Here is a 22368-nt window from a genome sequence, read left to right as displayed (position 1 = left end):
CTTACTGATTATAACAGAAGCTGGTGTTTGTTTGAGAAGCAGTGTCACTCCTGCTTCTGCTGTTTCTGCTTCACCAACAGCTATCCCAGCTGCGTTCCCTTGAGATCCATGTAACGACTTCTCTAAATATTCTGCTAATTTCATTAGGTTTTCTAGTCCTTTAGATTGAGTCTTGAGCCTCGTATGCTGTGATCAAAAAGCACAGATAAAACGGTGTTTCAGTGACTGATATATCTCCGTTATTCTCGGCCAAGCCAAGTGATGCCCCTTTTCTGGAATGATGTTGATCACACAGGAAGCCTAAGAGGCTGTACTCTGAGGGTACAGGAGACATGTGTTAAAACCTGGAGTCTTCTCTCTAGCACCTTGGGCTCAAGCAAGTCACTTATCCTCCCTGATTCTCAGTTTTAACTAACATTATTCCAGATACTTATTTTATAGTCTGTTGAGCAAAGACATTCTTTGCAGAGAAGATATTTATAGCCAATTCCTATGGTTGAGTTATTTTATAGTATTAAATAGACCACATTTTAAGAGCTCAGGTGTTTTTAAAACTGCCCCAAATGCAGACTTCTGAGCTATTCATCATTGGGTTGGTTTCCACGGAGCTAATTTGTGAAGAACAGTTGCACTTATTTATCTAGTGTGTTTCATCTCTAACCTTACTGTTGAATAGCCGGAATTTGTTATTAACTTCCCACACAAAGGGAAGACTTGTGGAAGAGGCGGCTAACTTTCACTACGAGAAGATGTTCTTTGAGAGTCAGCAGAATTACAGCATTCTGTAAGCGTTCTGCTTTTTTCTGAGCACCACTGTTTCAGAATTATCTGGCACCTTCAAGAGATTCGGATTCACTGTACTCGTCTTTTCAACCTCCTTCAAACAGAATTCCAAATGCAATCAAAAGAGTCATGGTTTATTCTTACGTTCAAAAAAGAAGAGAGACAATTTCCATGGTAGTTCAGGAATTTCCAAGCCATAGCTGGGCTTCAGTCATTATGCGTAATAACGTATTGCCTTTAGACCTTTGTCACACAGGCAGCAGCAAAGAGTCAGAGCTGAAGGATGGAATGAGACTCCCTGCTTCCCTCTTGTTCATCCCCCTGCTGCTCAGCGCAACGGCCCTCAGCTTTGCCCAGTCCAGGCTTTCTGCAGGTACTGAAATCATGCTTTTTTCCTGGACTACTCCTCTACTGTTATCAGGCTTCAGAATCAATCTCAGTTCCATACCTTTGTTTTGTCTTTAATAGTTTCTTCCAATAGGGGTTCCCATGAGACCACTTTCAAGGAAAACAAACAAACAAGGAAGATCTACTGCAGCCCCCTTCCTGGTGATCTTTATTCTGATGTAACTGGGTACAGCAGTCTCTCTCTCTCCCAGCTGTTCTTTTCCCCTTTCCTTGGCCCTTGACCTTACGTCGCATGTTGTCGGCTGAATTTAAGCCACAGAATCTGCTCTCCTCCCCTGCTCGGATAAACTCCCAACAGGCCCTGGATACTTAGCAGAACCAGATGCCCTCATCCTGCCCATTGTGGAGGGCTTCTCAGGGATGCCACGTCAGCGTGAACCCCAGGGGTATGACACAGATGTGATGGCTGGAGAGTGGCCTCAGTTTTGCTCACAGGAGTATGGGTGGCAGGTCAGGGAGAGTGAGGTACAGACGGCAGATGGTGCAGGCCAGCAGGCAGAGCAGATGCAGCAGGCCCTGGACGAGGCCGGAATTTCCTGTTCTCTCTGCTTAGGACATACTTGTCCCAGATAACTGCAAGAATCCTTCCCTCACTACGTGTTTTAAATAGCACACCTCCCCCCTCCCCCACCTATATCCTTGGCAGCTTTGCTTTTCACCAGAGCAAGTATCGCAGTCCAACATAAGTTTCACTTTACTGTCTGCTCCACTCCCCCACTAGAATGTAAACCCTTAAGGACAGGATTTTTGTCATGTTCACTCCTGTAGTCCCACATCTAGGATGATACCGGGCATATATCAAGTCTCAGTACATATTTCTGGGGTTGAAGGACGGGTTGATGGACAGATGGATGGATGGGGAATGCAGTGAATTCAGGCTGGTCAGATAAGATGCTTCAGAGGCCAGTAAGGCCTCAAAGGATGAGGACGGCAGGACCCACCGAGCATCCCGGAGTGGAGTGATTAGCAGAGATCCTTACACTGAATGTGGAGATGTTCTCTTACTGCCCTCACTGGAGACCACAGCCCCCCAGGCATGAAGAGTCTGGAGATGACTGGTGTGCCAACGTCTGGAAGAGCATCCCAGGGAAACGGGGCTGGGGGTGGGGGAGGACTTGTCAGGGTTGCTGGAGGCAACAGATACTCTTCAGTCCGTGTCCCTCCCAACTGCAGTGCCCCACCTCCACCTTGCATATTACCCCTTTGGGGATAAAGAGCAAGAGACTGCTTCATGGGTGCTTGCTTTTGCCAGTGACACAGGTTTTGTATATAGCTAAGTGACCCAAGACCTCCTAGCCTGAAAGAATTAGGAAATCCACCCTAGAAAATGGCATGTACCCACCTGTCCCAAAGCTCTGGGGCTGTCCACCCTGGTGAGCACTCCCCTACCTGTGTACTCCTCCGGCTCTGCCAGGGCTACATGGGAGCAGAAAATAAAATCAAGTCCTCTTCTTTTCTCATGTCTCACTTCACCGCTTTGCCTCTGTTTTTCCCCCTTCTCAACCTCCTATTTTGTACCTATTCTCCTTTAAAAAAAAAAAAATTTTTTTTTCCCCCCTAACTTCAGACATTCAGCAGCAGTTGCTGCAGGACCCAGGGGTAGAACATGGTCTCAAACGCTGCTGCTCGGGAAACGCAGAGCATTGAGCAGTGTCAGAGCACCAGCCGGCCAGCAGCTAGAACCGCAAGGAAGAGAGAGGGCCCAGTGCTGGCCGTATCCAAGGTCAGAAACCCAGATTGCCTGGGAATTCATCCCTAAGACCCAGTTTTATTGACGAATAAGTTTGCATACAGTAAAATTCACTCTTTTTAGTGTACAATTCTGTGAGTTTTAACAACTGCATATAGTTATATCACCATCACTCCTGCCCCTGTGAATTTAACTTCTCCCTCCTTCCCCAGCCCCTGGCAACCACTGATCTGTTTTCTGTCCCTACAGTTTGTGTTGGCAACTAATTCAAAATTTTCTAAAGATAGTGTGCAGGTCAAATATAATATCTGGAAAGTTAAACTCAGCCCACCTGCCTTCAGTTTGCTCTTCTGGTTTAGGCTATTACGGAAGACAGACAGCTTTAACTGTGGCCCCTGCCAACGTCCCTGGCTCTCACCTGCTGGAAGCAGGCGGACAAGAACAAGGGAACCAGTGTAAGGGGACCGATAAGCGTGCCGAGCATCACCCCGAGACTTGTCAGGTATGAGAGGCAAACATGGGCCCCGCTTTTCAGAGAGAAGCAGGAGATTTTAAAACGTGAAGAGCACACAGGCATAAAAAAGAATGAAATAATGCCATTTGCAGCTACATGGATGGACCTAAAGATTATCATGCTAAGTGAAGTAAGGCAGACAGAGAAAGACAAATACCATATATCACTTATATGTGGAATCTAAAAGATGACACAAATGAACTTATCTACGCAACAGAAACAGACTCACAGACATAGAGAACAGACTTGTGGATGCCAAGGGGGAGGCGGGTGGGAAGAGGGATGGAGTGGGAGTTTGGGATTAGCAGATGCAAACTATTATACAGAGGATGGATAAACAACAAGGTCCTACTGTAGAGCACAGAGAACTATATTCAATATCCTGTGATAAACCATAATGGAAAAGAATATGAAAAAGGATATATATATGTATGTATAACTGAGTCATTTTGCTGTACAGCAGCAACTAACACAACACTGTAAATCAACTGTACTTCAATTAAAAAAAAAAAAAGGTGAAGAGCACAGGCTGTGCGTCCTGGTTTCTTCACTTCAGAGCTTGGTCCAGCGGCACCTCTCAGCTCCTTGTCTGTAAAATGGGGATCTAATAGCACCAGCTCTTTGGGTGGTGGTAAGGAGTGAGTGAACATGTGTGAAGAGCTTAGAGCCACCCCTGGCTCAGGAGCACTCCACTCCAGCCATTATCATCTGCTGAGTCCCCCCAGACTCATGGGATGCCTTCCATCCCCTCACTGAGCTTACACTTAGTCTCCTCTGTACAAATAAGAATGATAACAGGGCTTCCCTGGCGGTTCAGTGGTTAAGACTCCATGCTTCCAATGCAGGGGACGTGGGTTCGATCCCTAGATGGGGAAGTTCTGCATGCCACGTGGTGCAGCCAAAAAATAATAATAATAAAGAGTGATAACATAACGGCAACCAACTCAAATTGAGGAATTAAGTGCTGGATTACATAAAATGTTCTCTGGGCTTCCCTGGTGGCGCAGTGGTTAAGAATCCGCCTGCCAATGCAGGCGACATGGGTTCGAGCCCTGGTCCGGGAAGATCCCACATGCCGCGGAGCAGCTAAGCCCGTGCGCCACAGCTACTGGGCCTGCGCTCTAGAGCTCACGTGCCACAACTACTGGAGCCCGTGCTCTGCAACAAGAGAAGCCACCGCAATGAGAAGCCCGCGCACCGCAACGAAGAGTAGCCCCTGCTCGCCGCAACTAGGGAAAGCCCGTGCACAGCAACAAAGACCCAACGCAGCCAAAAATAAGTAAATAAAAATAAATTTATTCAAAAAATATATATTCTCTGAAGGGAGGTAATCCATAATGACCTCAAGCCCAATGAGTTAAACTTGCCTTAACTTTCTGCTGCCCTCTCACAATGGCCCCTTTGGGGGAAAACACTCCACTCTTTAGATATTAAATAAGCATGTACCCTATAAGCAGGATGGAAGAGCTGGAAGAAAATCAATACTTATTGATAATCTACAAAGTGCCAGGCTCCATGCTTCCCAATCACTTACTAAACATTTATTCAGTATCTATTAATTATCCAGCACTGTGCTAAGTGCTGGGGAATCAAGAATTTGGAAAGGATCCAAGTCCTCATGGCATTTACAGGTCCTTACGGACGGAACTCACAGACACGGAAAGAGGGGGGATCTACAGGTGCGGGGGCAGAGGGTCTACGGGAAATCTCTGTTCCTTCCTCTCAGTTTCTCTGTGAATCTAAAACAGCTCTTAAAACAGTCTTTTTAAAAAGGTGTGTGTGGGGAATGGTAACAGTCTTATTGATACTGTGATAAATGTCTGCCGGGGGGCCCAAAGGTATTGAATTCTAACTAAAGAGTAGGGGGACAGGGTGCCCAAAGGGAAGCCTTTCAGGGGGTAACGCTGTGAGCTGCCCCGAACGTGGAGGGCACCTCGGGAGCGCGCTGAGCTGGGCAAGACAAGAAGGGCGGCTGGGGGCAGTCGGGAGGGCCCAGACACTGGCTGAGAAGTTAGGGCTTGGTCCTGGGGGCTCTTGATGTATTGTTACCTGATTCAAGCCTTATAACCACCCTGAGAGGATTACACAAAGAAAAAGAAAAGGAAAAAGAAAACATACCGCTGTTTTATAGATGAGGAAGTTCAAACTGAAGTGAGGGGCTCCCAATCATAAAGTAAGTGGTGGGAGTGGGATGGGAAGTCCGTCTGAACTCGACCTCTGTGCTTTCTGCCCTCCAGTCCACAGCTTCCCCGCACGCCCAAGGTCGAAGGCCGCTGGCGATGCCCAGTACTCACCTCCTCGGGGCCGGGCCACACCAGCTCAAGGTCCCCTCCTCAACTCGCCGCCTCTGCTTCCCGGGAACCTGCGGAGGAATCTTCCCATGCCCACCCGCTGGCTCTGACCTCTGTCTCTCTCTCCAGCCTCAATTTCCCTCCTCGCCCTACAAACACTCCACAGGTGAGCACCCCTCAGATTTCCGCCCCCACCCCCGCCCGCTCCGTGCTCTACCTGGAGCACCTGCCCCCCAGCCCCTCTCCCACCTGGCTGACTCCTTCCTAATCTGACTTCCCCCCAGAAGCACCCCCTTCCTCCTCCTGTGTCGTTAGGTGCTCCCTCCTCATCCGCCCTCCAGCTCCCCACAGGGGGTCACCTGGTTCATCTTCCCCTGTAACTGCGGAGCTACACAGTGGACACGCAGCAAAGGACTGCTGAGTGAATGAGTGGGGTCCTCCCTCCCCGGCCCTGGGCCTTCCAGCACTCTGCACAGCCTGGGCCGCATCTCTTCCCTCCCGGCCTGCGGTGCCCTCTGGTCTCCACCCTTGGGGGCTCTGCCCTCATCCAAAAGCAAAGCCAGACACAGAGGACTTCCAGAACCAGAGGGAATTCCCAGACCTCTTTGCCTACCCTCCTGCTCAGAGGGACTGTGAGAGTTAACAAGGCGCTCAGCCTGGAAAGGCTGAGGAAGAGAACCTTGGCCCAGGAGGAGGTCACCAGCACCCCACACCCGTCCCAGAGTCAATGGCAGGCTCTGACATCAGCAGCAGCCTGTGCCCCGATCCTGCAGTCTCCCCATACCACCTCCTCCCCGTCACAACGGCCATAATTCTCCCCAGGACAGCAATGGCAGGGCCTTGAACGTTATCTGTGTGGCCTGTCCCATGGTAACCCCTCTCCTCCCCCACCGAGAGGCACGTGCGCACGAGGGCGCACGTGGGCCAGGACGGAGGAGAAGCCTGGGGCGGCTGGCCTGCTGCCTTCCCCCCGGGCCCTCCGACCTCTTTCCACGCCGCTGGCTCAGGCTGGAGACAAACAAGAGGCCAAGGCTCTCCCTCGGGTGCCAGCCTCCCTGTGACTCTGAGAGGGCTGGAAACAAAGCCCACAGCAGGCTTCCTAAGAGTCAGCTCCCCAGCTGCTCCCTGTAGAGAAGGAGCAGGAGCCTGCCCTGTGCCACCGCCCGCCCCGCCGCGAGCTGAGCGCCGGGAGGGCAGGGGGACCAGCCCCACAGAAGGGACAGCGAGCACGCACACGCCATGACACAAATCAGAACCAAGACAGCCCCTCTAGGGGGACCCACAGTAAGGGACAAGCCAGTTCCAGAAGGCTGGGTGGCCTTCACAGCTCAAGCGGGCGGCGGGCGCGGGGGCCCTGGCGGGCGGGCCGGGGCCGCCAGGCAGCCACTGCTCGGAGCGGAGCCTGGGACAGGCGTTTCTCCGGGTCGCTGGCCGCATCTCACTGTGCCAGCACGGCCTGAAGGGGGCGTGTGGGACTCACCTGTTCCCTATGGACACCAGGCACCCGGCCTGGCTCCAGGCAGGTCCTGTCTGTTTCGGCCTTTCTAGAGTGAGGGGGACAGCAAGAGCTGGTGGGGGGGGCCTTCCCTCCATCTCTGTGCCATGGTGACAGGACACGGAACTGTCTCACCTGCGGGGCAGGCCCAGGACCAGGGCCAAATTCAGTGTGATTCTCTCGACCCCCGACCTTCTTGCCAGGTGAATCTGGCTCAGAAGCAACCTCAAGGTCAACCTTAAGAGGAAAAGATGTCATTGGAGACCAGCATGCAGACTGGAATGAGATCCCCCTCACTGGGCCTGGACCAGAGCGTGGGAACTGCAGAGGAGAGACTGGGCCTCTCACAAGTCCCCGTTCAGACCACAGGGCCCCCCAAAGTGGAAAGACTGGGCTGGGCACCCCAATACCCTGTCTTTTGAACCTTTCAGCTCATGCCCGGCCAGCCTAGGTTACCTGGGAAAGCATGAGGAAGGGCGTGGGGCATGGCCAGGCCCAGGCCCCCTCTCTTTGTGTCTCTGGCCAGTTCCCCGCTCCGCTCTGTGAGCTGACAGGACTCAGCCCTAAGGTGTCATCCTTGCTCCAGAACTAACCCCTGAGAAGGGAACTGACCCTAAACAGGGCTTTGGTAAAGGCTGTTGATAGAAATGGATGTATCAATAATTGAACAGCTGAACACACGAAGTGTCGGGGGGCTGCAGGAGGAGCCGTGTAAAGATGGACTGAAGGTGGTTGTCCCAGACCTGCCGCTGACCAGCTGTGTGACCCTGAACAGCTCATTTCCACCGTCAGTTGAAACGCACAACGTGAGAGCTGTGACTTTTCAGTTTTGTTTGGAGACTTACCGAGGACTGTGGTCCAGGCGCCAGCCTCCCAGCTCTGAGGAACTGCTCTGAAGTATACGTGAGTTAGGTGAAGAGGGTACGTGCGACCAAGCACGTGTCTCAGAGAAGGGTGCTGCTAGTCATGAGAAGCAGGTATCTCCTTTAATGATTTTAGTGCTTTTCTAAGTAAGGGAAGATGCAAGAGTCCGGGTTCACAAAAACTGTCTCCTGAAAATCTCTAACTATCTGAGGGCCAGTTCTGCCAGTTTTCCCAGAGCACGGAGTGCCTCATCCTGATCTTCGCCCTTAAGTCCTTTTAGGGGTAACTATAGGCCAGCGACTGCAGGGGCTGTAGAACTGGATGGTGGGCAACATTCCTTGGTTGGCAGTACCCTCCCCTTGGTCATAGTTTTGACCAAGGTTTAGGAGGCATTTCATGACCAATTTGTCCCATGGCGCTAGGAAGGCTCATTCTTTGGTCTGGTGAGGATTTCGTTGATATAGGTCACTCAATGTGCTGTTACTGAACTGGGCCCATAACAGTCTTACTAGTCTGGTATAGTTTCCCTCTTACTGGAAACTACAGGAATAGTTTCCCTCTTACTGCTTCTTCCCATATCTAGGGTTACACTATTACAATCATTGATCTTATGTAGAACAATTTATTAGGTTAATCAAGTCACCTAGTTGTCATTATTTTCATTGGAGGGTCCTTCTATATAGGTTGGAGAAAAGTCCTTTAAATGATATATTTTCTAGTATATGTAATCTTGTTACAGGGCATGGGGCATCTGATCTTCATCCAAGGATTACTGTGATAAGCTTCAGAAACAAACTTACAATGTCCTTTTAATAATTCAATTAAACTTCACAATAATATAACAAGGAGCCAATAAAAGAAGTGAGCCTTGGGCAGTAAGTACAAACTTGGAAGACAGTTGACAACATTAGAACTTAATATCCACTAGAACTTTTTTTTTCTCTAAAATCACCTTCATTTCTACCACATATAGCCCAATTAAGGCTAATTTGTTTGCAAAATAAACTTGGCCTGATTATTTACATAAGTGTAATTGATTATATAGGCTCTTTTAAATTGTTTTTCCTGGAACTTTTCATAAGGAATTTCAGACTGAACTTTTAAAAGGCCTCTCAAGTTGAGCCAGGAAAGCCATGCCAAGGGCTTGCCATTAGATTCCGCCACAATAACTATAGATTTGGGCGAATTCCTCTCTTCTCAAGGTCTCCAAAATACCTTGACATTCTTGCACCTGCCAGGAGTTGACCTTCCTTATTCACCTGATAAGGCTACTGGGAACCTGAAAGTTTCCATTTTCTGGAGGGATCAAGTAGAAAGAAAAGATAAATGTTTCAGTTCTGCTTACAAAGGTCTAATTTACCAAGTTGCTATAAGTCATAATTAGCTTAAGGTTTCCTTATATCTAGAAAACAAAGATTAAAAGCCAGTAATACTTCTGACAAAAAGTCATAAAAATTATAACCATACTCATCAGTTATCAGTCATATATAACCAATCTTTTTTTTAAAAAAATTTATTTATTTATTTATTTTTGGCGGCGTTGGGTCTTCGTTGCTGTGCACGGGCTTTCTCTCGTTGCGGCGAGTGAGGGCTACTCTTCTGTGGTGTGCAGGCTTCTCATTGCAGTGGCTTCTCTTGTTGCGGAGCACGGGCTCTAGGCATGCGGGCTTCAGTGGTTGTGACACGCAGGCTCAGCAGTTGTGGCACACGGGCTTAGTTACTCCGCGGCATGTGGGATCTTCCCGGACCAGGGCTCAAACCCATGTCCCCTGAATTGGCAGGCGGATTCTTAACCACTGCGCCACCAGGGAAGCCCTGTAACTAATCCTTGATCTTGATCCTTTAACAGTTTTATTAAGCCATCAGGGTTTCCACTAGAATTCTTTAATTTCTTACGCAGTTCAGTGGTTAGTTCCCAATTAAGTAAGTACTTGTAAGATAAGTTCCGTATGTATTTTACATCAATCTGGCTGGGGTGTTAGTCAGAGGTTGGCTTTCTGACACCCCTTAGTTGGCCTAATTGAGGAAAGACATTTGGCCAGCCTCACACCTAGTCGCTCGGTCCAGACCATTCAGTGTCTTTCTGGAGGCAGAACTGGGCGGGGGGCACTCCCCGAGTATCTTTCAACTGGGCGTCAGGTACCTGTTATACACCACCAAATAAAACTCAGGATTATCAACCAATAATTGGGAGATCTGAGAACCAGGAGAAACTCACCCAAATTTGTCTGCACTCGCTGAGGAGGTGGATGGGAATAAAAGGCCCTTGCTGCTACCAAGGTCCTGAATCTTCATAGTGTTCAGACGGAGGAGAGAAGTTATTAGCTCTGTGCTCCTTCATGGTCAGCAAAACTGTCGACTGAAAAAAAACATACAAGAGAGCTGTGAGTTTCAGTTTTATTTGGGGACTTACTGAGGACTATAGCCTGGGAAACAGCCTCTCAGATAGCTCTGAGGAACTGCTCTAAAGAGGGAGAGGTAAGGGGGACGCTGGCTTACGTGTGATTTAGGTGAAGGGTACCTGCACTCAAGCACACATTTTGGTAGAAGGTTGCTCCTGGTCACAAGCGACGAGTTTCTCCGTTCATGATTTTAGTGCTTTTCTAAGTATGAGAAGATGTAAGAATCCAGATTCATAAAAAATTTCTAAAATATTATAATATTGATAACTGTCTAAAGGCTTACTTTACCTGTTTCCCCAGAGCACAGCGTGCCTCATCCTAATTGTCTTCCTGAATTCCTTCCAGGGTGTACTGTAGGTCAGCGACAGCAGGGGTGATGACTTGATTCTTGTAGAACCGGGTGGGAGCGCCGTTCCTCCCGAGACTTCAGGCCCCTCACCCTGGGGCTGGGTGGCCTCTGCCAGCTCTGCCTGCCTGTCCCCTATCAGAAGCCCTGGGTGCTCTCCCAGGGCAGAGCTTCTCAAAGCCTAGTGTACAGTTCACAGAATACCTTCATGGCAATCACCTGGGAATTTTTTTTTAAATACAGGTTTCAGAGCCTCAATTCTAGACTTGTTAAATCTGGAATTTCTGAGCATGAGGGCTACAAAGCTGCATTTTAAACAGCTTGCTGCTTGAGAACCACTGTCACATGTGCATACTTTTTTCTAAATTGCCTTGACCTCTGCTGCTTTTTTTTCTCTCCCCTCCATCCACCCCGTCAGGCAGCAGCCTCCCAAGCCCTTTCCCCACCCCCGCCCGCACTCCCTGCAAATGGCCAAAGGCTCCTTGTGAGGCAATCCCTCTATCCTTGGTGCCTTCCTTTACACTATGAGTGATGGCTTTTTTATCTCCTGATGATGAAACACAGCCTTCGGCTGGAGGCATTTAAGGCGCAGGACGCACGGTCCGGCCGCGGCTGCAGGACCCAGAGGCCAACCCTGACAGGCCCAGGAGGAGAGGAGCAGAGTCCAGAAGCACCACCGCCAGCCTCCACGCCTGCCCCCACCGCCAGGGAACCATGCTCCTCGCCACGTTCAAGCTGTGCGCCGGGAGCTCCTACAGACACATGCGCAACATGAAGGGTGAGCTCCTGGGCCCCCCTGTCCAGGTGACCAGGAGCCCGCAGGCAACGTCTAGTGGGGAAAGTGTGGGCCTGGGGGGGGGGGGGACAGGCCACTCAAGTCCCAGGGGTGCCGCTCACTGGGGGAGCCTGTGCAAGCCTTTCCCCCTACCCCATACCTCAGCGTCCCCCGCGCTGAAGAACGGAGCTGGATGCGAAGGTTCCTGGGTGCCTTCCAGACTCTGTCATCCCCAGCCTCCCCTCCAGGGCTCCGAGCTGCCTTGGCTTCTTCCTGACTCTGCCTTTCTCTGGGATGGGTACCAAGGGTGCCAGGGAAGTCCGAGCCGCAGTGACTCTGGGAAGCTGTGTTGGCAAGCCTGAGGCAGGGCAGGCGGGAGATGGGAAGAAGGACAAGAAAGGGGAGTAAGACAGCCGAGGAGCACACAGAGAGGGAAGGTGGGTGAGGTGGGGAGTCTCGTTGTCATCAGTCAGGAGGCAGAAACCAGGGTCACTGGAGTCAACCCCCTGCTGTTGCTGAAGGGACCACAGACAAACCTAAGCAAAGCCTTTCTAATTACACTGGGTTCAAGTGGCCACTGTTTAGATGGAAGCCGCACTTGGAAGACCTGTACCCGGCGAGGGGCTGTTCTCTCTAGATCAGCGGGAACCCCCGGGCACACGGAGCAGTTACTCACGCAGAAGCCACACAGACCTCAGGGGACGGGTGGCTGTAATTCCCCTTCTGTAGCAGGATAGGTTGTTCAAAGCTTCTCTCCCTTTCAAGAAGGAAACCAGCAAGCTTGAGTGTGGCCCCTGCCTCCAGGCCCGGCCAGCCCAGAAGGCAGGCTGGTTTCTGGGCCCTGGAGGTATTCCTGATCAAGTCACTTTCTGCCCCAGGCCAGCTTCCTCCTCTGTGATGAGATGAAGGGGTGGAACATTCTCTAAGGGGCTTTTCTGCTCCTAAGCGACAGTTTCCCTCCCTTCCCTGCAGGGCTGAGGCACCAGGCTGTGCTGGCCATCGGCCAGGAGCTGAACCGGAGGGCCCCGGGGGGCCCGACCCCAGCTGCCTGGATTAACCAGGTTCGGCGTCGCGGCTCCCTGCTCGGTAAGTGCTGAGGCTTCTGGGCTTCTACCAGCGGCGGGGAGCTCCGGGGGGGTGGGGCAAACGATGTGCATGTGGCTCTGGTCCCTCCCCCCGCACCCCCCAGCCGTCCTCACTCACTTTGATGGGAATGGCGTTGTTCATGGCTAGACCCCCTCCCTGTCCCCCGTGTCTAACTTAACCTCTTAACCTGCAGGCTGGACCATATGGCTTTGGTCTGGGCTCTTCAGAGATGAAAGGGGTGAAAGCTCGTGGGAGGCTAGGAAGCTCAGCCTCTCCGTGGCTTTGTGTCCAGGTTCTCAGCTGGAAGACACGCTCTACAGCGACCATGAACTGGCCTATATCCAGCAGGGAGAGGAGGCCATGCAGAGGGCCCTGGGCATCCTCAGTGACCAGGAGGGCTGGAAGAAGGAGAGCCAGCAGGTAAGGGTGGGTGCGGAGGAACCCACAGCTCCTCGCTCTTTGCGGGCCATGCTCAAGGCCAGCTGGGGTCTCTACTCCTCTCAGAAGTCCGGCCTTGTGCAACAGTCACTGGGCAGCAAGCAGTTTTGAGAATTCTCCTTTCCCAAGAATATATCCCCAGATACCCCTTTCCTCCAACAAAGATGTCCTGGAGACTCACGTTTGAGAAATGTTGTTCCTGCATCCTTAGCTCCCCTCCAAATGCACTGTACACCCATTCAGACCATGCAAAACGGGGACTCCAGGGGCGGCAGAGGCCTCATCCCCCTGGGTCAGAAGTTCCAGTGCTGAAGCGCAGTGCCTGTGCTGTTAGCCCGCCTTATGGCTGACCTCGCAGGGGTGACCTGGGCTCACTCGCAACAGGGCTGCACTGGGATACAGGCGGCCCAAGGCCCTCTGGGGTGCTCTGCTCCTGACCACTGCCCCTTCACTGGGAGCTGGGAACAAGGCGTGTGTTAAAGGCCAACGGCTCTACCGAGACTTTGGTGGCTTTATCTTCACCAAAAGCTCACATGCTGCCCATTGGCCAAAGTTCAGGTGAGATCTTTCCTTCTCCAAGTTCTCAGAGTTAAGAGACTACAAGTTGGCGAGTTGGGAAATCTGGGATCTAGGCCCAGCAATGCTCTTAGCTAAGGGTCCTGGGGCATCTCACTGACCTTCTCTGGCCCTACATCCCTCTGGTGTAAAATGAGGGATTGGACTTTTAAAAAAACCTGTGTGGGAAATTAGCTGGTTGTAAACCACATTCCCTGCTCCCAGGTGCGTCTCTCTCAGGATCTTTGAGCTTCTGAAGTCAAGTAAGGGCCTTCTCAGGTGGCGCTTACCCACACCCATCAACATTTACACCCAAGAAAAAAGGGTCCAGGGAACAGGCAGGTTACCTCCCCAGTCCTCAGCAGACATACGAGGCAGGCGGCAGGAAAGATGACCTCCTTTACCTTAATCAGAGATGGTTCCAGGCTTACTCAGGCTTAGCCTAGAGTTCCCCTGGCTGTTCCCCTCCTGCCTTGCCTGGCACTGTCTACGTGTCCTCGGCCGGGAATATTTTTTTCTAACCTTTCCCTTGGGGCTCCTCTCTTCCCTGCCGATAGGCGAATGGGGACGAAGTGTTGAGTAAAGTGATCCCAGACGTGGGCAAGGTGTTCCGGCTGGAGGTGGTAGTGGACCAGCCCATGGAGAGGCTTTACGAAGAGCTCGTGGAGCACATGGAGGCCATGGGCGAGTGGAACCCGAATGTCAAGGAGATCAAGGTGGGGAGGCCCAGGCGGAAGGATGGCCACAGCAGTCGGGAGGGGGCTGTGAGCTGCGGTGTGCCTCGGCCCCCCCCACCCTGGCTGAGTAGTGACTCTGGTTCTCTGTGGCCTGGCAGGTCCTGCAGAAGATTGGAAAAGACACAGTCATCACTCACGAGTTGGCCGCAGAGGCGGCAGGAAACCTTGTGGGGCCCCGAGACTTCGTGAGTGTGCGCTGTACCAAGCGCCGGGGCTCCATGTGTGTGCTGGCTGGCATGGCCACACACTACGGGGAGATGCCCGAGCAGAAGGGCGTCATCAGGTAACACTGGCAGCAGCCTCAAAAGCTCCCTTTTCTAACACAGGCTGGGGACATGCACCTGCCAAGTGCGTGATGCATCCCCAGCTCTAAGAAACCCATCCTTGGCTCCTACCCTCAGCTTCCTTTCACAGAGGAAGTCTCATTTTCCATCGCAGCGGGAGGAAGACAAGACTGGCCACACTTACATAACCAGTTTGTCCTGACCCTCCCAGCAAGTTTAAGAACCTTAGTAATTTTCTAAAACAAGAAGTAGGGCTGATGGGACGAAGTGAGAGAGTGGCATGGACATATACACACTACCAAATGTAAAACAGATAGCTAGTGGGAAGCAGCCGCATAGCAGGGGGAGATCAGCTCGGTGCTCTGTGACCACCTAGAGGGGTGGGATAGGGAGGGTGGGAGGGAGACGCAAGAGGGAGGGGATATGGGGATATAAGTATACGTATAGCTGATTCACTTTGTTATCCAGCAGAAACTAACACAACAATGTAAGGCAATTATACTCCAATAAAGATGTTAAAAAAAAAAAAAAAAAAAGAAGTAGGGCTGAGGTTTAGCTGGTATGCTTAGGTCCCACTGTAATGTTGATTAAAACAGAACCCATACCACTTAGAACAGTTGCTACCTGAGTCTCCCAGGGGCCCCAGCACCACCCTGGACCCTTCCTTGACCTCCCCGTCATCCAGCGACTAAAAGGCACCGCAGGAGGCCTCCAGGCTCCAGCTCCAGCTCCAATCAGCATTTGTTCTGATGAGCTGGTAACCGTGCCAACTGTTAAGTGTCACCCTTGGCAAAGGACACTTCTCTGATGAGATCTGGGAAGACTAGTCAGTGTTGGAGAACTCAGCCTTGTCCTCCTGACCTGACGTGTCTTCACCCGGCAGAGCTGAGCACGGCCCCACCTGCATGGTGCTCCATCCCCTGGCTGGAAGCCCCTCAAAGACCAAACTCACCTGGCTGCTCAACATCGACCTCAAGGTAAGGGGCGGGGGGCGGGGGGGCGGCTCGGGACAGGCGGCGGTGAGCAAAGTAGGCTCTTACGGCTCCCACATCATCCCGCACACACCTGGAAAGAGCCTCCACTTTGAGGGAACTGGACCGTTGCAGAGGGGACACTGGAGTGATGGCCTAACTGCTATTCCACCATCTCAGAAGCCTGCACTGGTTCCCTCTTACTTCTCATATCAAATTTCAATTCTGTAGTTATTTTTAGAAAGAAGGAAACTTAGGCCCAAGAAGGTATGGTAGCTAGCTCAGGGTCACACCGCTGGGAAGACAGGGCTGAAATCTGTCTGGACAGCAAATCCAGCGCTTCTGACACGGTCATGACAGCAGGGCAGTAACGCAGTCCTCCAGCCCCTGACCCTGATCAACTGAACGGGGGCACGTACCAACAGAGCTAGAAGGCCAAGCCTAGGCAACCCACCAGGTGTGTGATCGGGCATGGCAGTGTCTAGAGCGGAATGTCACCCACAAGATGGCCAAATTCTTCTAACTTCAACTCTAGGGATGGCTGCCAAAGACTATCATCAACCAGGTCCTCTCGCAGACCCAGGTGGATTTTGCCAACCACCTGCGCAAGCGCCTGGAGTCCCGCCCCGCTCTTGAAGCCAGGTGTTGAAGACCAGCCTGCTGCTGCCAACGGCTCCCAGCTGAGCGCGCTTGCAGGCTCACGAGGAGGTCTCTGCTGGAAGCCTACAAGTCTGTTAAAGATCTTCATCCAGGGACAGTGGGATGGGATGGTGGTGCATTTCCAATATGATACTAGAACTCAGATGGGTAACATTTTAGTACCAAGAAAGTGGGGACAAGGCTCTTTTAACTTCATTCACTGATTAGCTGTAAAATGAAGCCTAGGAGTCCCAAAATATTTGTAAAACTTTTTTTTCTGGGTCCTTACTTGTCTACCTAGAAACATCTTTAACATGCTACCAGTTAACGAACGCAGGGTGCAGAGGGTGCAAAATACAAGGATTAGGGCCGCATGCTCGATGAGCTCGAGAGCGCCGTTCCCTGTGGGCCACGTGTGCAGACACAGCAGGTCTTACACAGGGCCTCCTGAAACCCTCTGCTCCTCCACCAAGACGGCAGAGAACTGCGCCAAAGAACAAGCAACTCCCAGAGCAGATACCGTCCGGAACTCTAGTTCAAGTTATCTTAATGAAAAAATACAAAACTAATTATCAGACTTATTCCCCTACTTCTTCCATGAGCAGTAGTCAGAATAAAGAATCGTAACTAACACAAAAACTTTAGTCTGTACCTGTTTTAAAATTCTACTCTTAAAATCCATGCTAGCAAATTGCAACTTCATACTAAAGGAGTCATGGATGATGACTTTAATTAGTTAAACTAAGTCCCCTACCTCATTCAAAGGAAAAACTCCAGGGGACTTAGGTCATTCAATCATGGAGGATCTGTCACCAGAATCTTTCATAAAAATTTAATTTACAGGATAAGCACAAGACTAAATCAGTTCTTAAAAGAACTTTATAGCTGGTAGCTGATTAACGGGCATTGGAAGATGAAGATTATGACTGAAGATTTTTATTTACCTAATTAAAAGGATAGAACCAAAGGCGAGTGACAGAATGGTATTACTAAGATAAAATCAAACAAAAGCAAATTTTATTACTTTCCCATTAGTGATTGTTTAGACCTAAAAAGGGAGCTGAATCTTTAGTTTGGAGTCTATTACATTTCCTCTTAGCTTGACTCGGGGCTGCCAATTTCTCTGCTTTAACAGGTCAATGTTTTACTATTTTGGAGGAGATGGCTGGAAGAAGGGGTGATAGGGTGACAGCAAAATCCCTTTCCAAGATTCAGAGAATTGGTGCTTAAAAAATGTAAGTTGAGATGGGGTTATTTGGCTAAAATGTATAAGTAGGATGAAAACCTAACCATTATCACTTGAAGCTTTTCCATTCCATAATCACTTGAAGCTCTTCCATTCCAGGGCTAACAGCATTGATGATTTACACCATTTGGAATTAGAGTTCTAGCTTATTTATTAAACAAATGAGCAGTAGCAGGAATGCTGTTATAATTTATTGAGGTATTGAGAATTTACAACTGATAGAGATATTTATTAATATTTATTCTGATTGTTTCTTAGTAGTCTATTTTTGGCATAGATGAAATTATGTTTATCCAGCCAGGAGCTTCAGAGTGAGATGGGATAATTGTAAAAGTGTTTCTAGAACAGAATTATCATCCACTCCCAGCTAAGAGAAAGGGTTACTTGTTGAAAGATGTGTAGAGCAACATATGCTCCGGTTTCAAGAGAACAGGCTGACAGTAAAGAAATGGGCTTTCAACACACACCATGGTTTTGAGTTTGATTATAATTTGCCTTTTTCAAACTATGCAACTGTGTCTTTGAGGTACCTGGGGAGATATTTTCTCACTTGTTTAATTTTACACTGGAATAAAATGAATTGTCAGTGATGATCTGCTTACAGAAACCATTTTATATAGGACTGTAAGAAGAGTGGGTATTCCTTGAGCCCTTCAAATGAATCTAATCAAAACACACACACAGAATATGCAGTATAAACAGGCAAAAATCATTATTTCTGTAACCTCCAATTTATGAAAGCGAAATGCACAAACCCCTAATTTGATCATTTAAATGGAGAGTGGGTGCATAACTTACATGTGTGGTAATTCATGCTACAAAGAATTCATCTCCAGCTTCCTCTAGATAACACCATCCTCGTTTACTTAGAGTTCTTCAAACCCTGATGATCCAGAAGCTTTATAACCAAGTCTGCTCCATAAGACCACGAATGAATAGACCTCAGCCTGATTCTGTTGGGTTTCCTGTTAAGAGAGGTGGAATGACCGAAACAAAGACCCTGGGTCTGGGTGATTCATTAGGAGACAAATACATTAGTCAAAGCTTCTGTGTTAAGATACCAACAGTCACTTGAAATTTGGGAAATTAAACAGGCATAATATATGGGGATCCTTGGCAACATATTACCGGACTCTTGGTGAACCACTCTATTAACCTAGGTAGGAAGTTACACGCAGGGAAGTCTGGAGCAATCCTGGGAGGACTGCATTGCCACTGATTAAAAGGGGGACAGGGAAGCACTCAGGGACCCCGGGGAAGGCTCATTCTTACATTCTAGTTTTTAGTCTTCTGAAAACTGTCCTTTAATCATCATGTATTACAAAGGAAGATAAGCAAGGCAGGAAGATAACCTGCACAGATCAACACACAAGTTCAAAGGGAAGAGCTGGAGGGAGACCATTTACCCTTTTAAGTTCCTGTTCACCTTTTTTTAAAAAAAATATTTATTTAGGACTTCCCTGGTGGCGCAGTGGTTAAGAATCCTCCTGCCAATGCAGGGGACACGGGTTCGAGCCCTGGTCCAGGAAGATCCCACATGCCACGGAGCAACTAAGCCCGTGCACCACAACTACTGAGCCTGCACTCTAGAACCCGTGAGCCACAACTACTGAGCCTGCGTGCCACAACTACTGAAGCCCACGCACCTAGAGCCTGTGCTCCGAAACAAGAGAAGCCACCGCAATGAGAAGCCCGCACCCTGCAACGAAGAGTAGCCCCCGCTCGCTGCAACCAGAGAAAGCCCGTGCGCAGCAACGAAGACCCAACGCAGGCAAAAATAAATAAATAAATAAATTTATTTACTTTTTAAAATTTATTTATTTATTTGGCTGTGCCGGGTCTTAGCTGTGGCACGTGGGATCTTTAGTTGCGGCATGTGGGATCTAGTTCCCTGACCAGGGATCGAACCTGGGCCTCCTGCATTGGAAGCGCAGAGCCTTAGCCATTGGACCCCCAGGGAAGTGCCCCCTGTTCACCTTCTTGAGAGTCGGGTTTCACAGGATAAGAGGGGGTGGTCAAATTGGCTGGAGGGAACGAACAACGGGGGAGGGTGGAGATAGAAACCTGTCTCTCCTCCAAGGCTGGCTCCCCTTCCTCAGAGTGCCTTACTGTTCCGACACTGTCGCCACATGGACCCCAACCTGAAAGGGAAGCAAAGTGCCACACACACTCGAAGACAAGTTTTATTTGGGAAGAGTTTCTAATTGTTAAAGCTGCAAGCAAGTTCCCTTCACAAGAATAGTTCTACAGACCTAGTAGTTTCAGAGATCCCAGTGTTCAAAGGTACACCTCAAAATTAATAACAAAAACACACCCACGGCGAAAGGAAAGAGCTGTTAAACTGGTTTGGAATGTACAGCCATGGATTTCAGCTGTTCTCAGAAACGGGCCCACCACTTCCTTGGGAACCAGGCGGGATGGCAGCAATGCCCGCAGAGGGACGTGTCTTTAAACATGTTAGCTACTTGGGCAAGGTCACCCACTCCTTAGAAAACACAGCGAGCAGCAAGTCTCAGCTGGTGGGGTACACGGCACAGGCCCGGTTCCCGGGGCGCTTACGGGACCCCAGGGTCGGCAGCTGCTGGGAATGGCACACGAAGTAAAAGCCATGATACAAGGGGGAGTGCTGCAGGGCAGGGAGTCTCTCTCAGACCCACCCGGCCTCTCATTTGCTACAGCAGAGGCCGTGTTCTGCAGTATCTTCGGGAAAACATTTGCCACAGTTAAAAAACAAAAACAAAACCCGCTCATATTATTCCCCAGGAAGTCCGTGTCTGCAAAGAAAAGGGGACTTGGTCAGGGTTCCCACGGGGGACTCCGCCTCCCATCCACTTCTGTTTCCACGTGATACAAGACGTCAGCCAGAGTGTGTTCCACCACAGCGCCCCAGCCCATGTCACTCATCTGCGGGAGGAACAAGGAACAGAGAGGGGAGGTGAGACTGGAGGAAGTGCAGCAAGAAGACTGAGGATGCACGCAGACACGTTCAACGTTACTCACAGGGCGGTACATGAGGTCCTTTGGAGGATACTTGAAGCATGGTCCAAAGTTAATGGAGACCTGGGATAAATTCAATCCAAGCAGACATGAAGAAACAAAAGAAGAAAGTAGTGAACACCTTCACGTGACATGGGAAATTTCTCGCTTTAAATGTAGCTGTGATATTCACGGTATAACTGAAACAAATGATATACATTAATACTGCTAAAAGTGGTCAATACCCTATAATAGCCATCAAGAATTAGGTAAATAAAATAAACTTGTGCTGATTTCTGTTTATAACCTAAAGATTTCCTTATATTACTTCAATGGGGGCTACTGACAGAGTAAGAGGACATGGAAACTTCCAGGCATTGCCTTTTCAAATAGTTTGGTTTTTTTAGCTGGTAGGCTCTAATGATAGTCCCTTCATGCTGGATCATATTTTTTAAAAAATCACTATAAGCAACAGTTACTAATGATAGTAGGTTATCACGACACATAACACCAAATTGATTTATGCGTGTAAATACTTTAGATCCTTTACACTGAACAACAGTGGCCACACAGCACATCCAAAGGAAAGGTATGGGGCTTTACAATAACCGCATGATCTTTATCTGTCCAAGCAGATACTTCCTGGAGGACCCACATGTTTTTGGAACAAGCAGTAACAGGAGGAATACGCTCCCATCCCACTCCTAGGCCTTTCAGATTTCCTTCTAGAATCCCATCTATGGCTCTTTCACCACAGCCGTCCACCTATCTCCCTCAAGCTGTGTTCACAGGATGAACAGGCGATACGTACCGTGCAGCTCTTGTACAGCGAGATGGCCGGAAAGTAAACCCCCTCAAAAATATCTTTGTAAGCCACACCTTGATTGACACCATTTTTATAAAAAATTATCTGAAACAAAAACCACAGTTTTACTTCAGAATTTTAAAAAAGAACAAACTAAAAAAGAACTCTGTTGGAGAACCCTTGATTAGCAGTATGGTGGCAGCACTTGAAGAAATCCTAAGAATAGCATGTAGCTTGTGTAATAGCAATAGCTGACATTTATATAATACCTTAGATTTTTCAGAGCCTATCTACATGCACTATTCCAGCTGGTCCTCAGGTTTTTTTTTGAGGTGCAATGGTGCTTTTTTTTTTTTTTTTCTTGGTCCTCAGGTTTATTTGCTTTCTGAATTCCTATGCTACTTATATCAAACAGTTCCACTTTCTGTTTTTCATTACATTATATTTATAAAAGGTAACGATCCCTTGGAACTATACCCTTTTGAGCTCATTTATCTGTCCCCTTCCCTTGCCTTAGGTCCTCACTTCTGCATTTCTACTTTGAAAATCTCGCAGGATCTTCTGTCAAAGTCTCTGAATCCTCATTTCTTTGTCCTTTCTCTCTCGAAACTATCCTGAATATTCTCTTAACCACTATGGATGGACTTCAGAAAAGGCTCCTTTTTCTGAAGTAACTTTCTCTACCTCTTCTTCCCAGCAAGAGCTATCTTCTGCCTGGCTGTATTTTCTGGCTGTATTATCTCCTTAGCTCAATTAACTGTTTCCCTTTACTACTTTTTCCCTAAAGACAATTGGAATCCTAGTTTATTTCTCCTACATTTGCTTCTATTACTGATGCAGGTGGCTTCACAGCATTTTTATGGAAAAATGTTTCCAGCTCAGAACTTTCTTCCATCCCTTCCCCTTCTATTTTGGGCCCTTGTGGTTGGTCCAGATGCACCAGCCCTTCTTTGATTGTGCTATGACCTTGGGCAAACATGTTCCCAACAACCCTGGAGAAGGGAGGCAGGGAAAGTTCTAGAAGGCACTGAACGAGCCATCACAGCTCCTGCCGCCCCCCGGG

The 22368-nt window shown here is 49.3% G+C and overlaps 2 protein-coding genes across 6 annotated transcripts in view; one reads left to right on the top strand and one right to left on the bottom strand.

Annotated features, from left to right (window-relative positions):
- Window positions 1-8837: 8837 nt before the first annotated feature.
- ASH2L (ASH2 like, histone lysine methyltransferase complex subunit) overlaps window positions 8838-22368 on the bottom strand; it is a 52815-nt gene continuing 39284 nt past the window's right edge. For 4 of the 5 annotated variants that reach the window (XM_057537096.1, XM_057537098.1, XM_057537097.1 and 1 more), the window contains 3 exons: window positions 21312-21410; window positions 20525-20584; window positions 19690-20428 (listed from right to left, as the gene is read on the bottom strand). In XM_057537096.1, the coding sequence (XP_057393079.1) occupies window positions 20321-20428; window positions 20525-20584; window positions 21312-21410 (267 nt within the window). In that variant the 3' untranslated portion in view covers window positions 19690-20320. Of the gene's footprint in view, window positions 9342-10263; window positions 10405-10566; window positions 10649-10735; window positions 11927-12261; window positions 12326-12833; window positions 13053-14169; window positions 14486-18322; window positions 18490-19588; window positions 20429-20524; window positions 20585-21311; window positions 21411-22368 lie in introns of those variants that run through there. The other variant, XR_009006475.1, reaches the window with a different exon arrangement.
- STAR (steroidogenic acute regulatory protein) lies at window positions 11508-16288 on the top strand. The gene is made up of 7 exons (XM_007178384.3): window positions 11508-11571; window positions 12541-12654; window positions 12947-13074; window positions 14205-14363; window positions 14483-14667; window positions 15552-15645; window positions 16175-16288. The coding sequence occupies exons 1-7, from the start codon at window positions 11508-11510 to the stop codon at window positions 16286-16288; spliced, it is 858 nt and encodes a 285-aa protein (XP_007178446.2).

This window comes from Balaenoptera acutorostrata, chromosome 21 (assembly GCF_949987535.1).
Source record: "Balaenoptera acutorostrata chromosome 21, mBalAcu1.1, whole genome shotgun sequence".
Taxonomy (NCBI): Eukaryota; Metazoa; Chordata; class Mammalia; order Artiodactyla; family Balaenopteridae; genus Balaenoptera; species Balaenoptera acutorostrata.
The sequence above is the reverse complement of the archived record's forward strand: the minus strand, read 5'-3'. Positions and strand labels throughout refer to the sequence as shown.

Excerpts from the sequence above, each read along its gene's own strand:
- STAR (XM_007178384.3), top strand. The coding sequence starts at position 11,508 with ATGCTCCTCGCCACGTTCAAGCTGTGCGCCGGGAGCTCCTACAGACAC. Across the intron at positions 13,075-14,204 it reads GGAAGAAGGAGAGCCAGCAG|GCGAATGGGGACGAAGTGTT; the intron begins GTAAGGGTGGGT and ends CCCTGCCGATAG. Across the intron at positions 14,364-14,482 it reads CGAATGTCAAGGAGATCAAG|GTCCTGCAGAAGATTGGAAA; the intron begins GTGGGGAGGCCC and ends GTGGCCTGGCAG.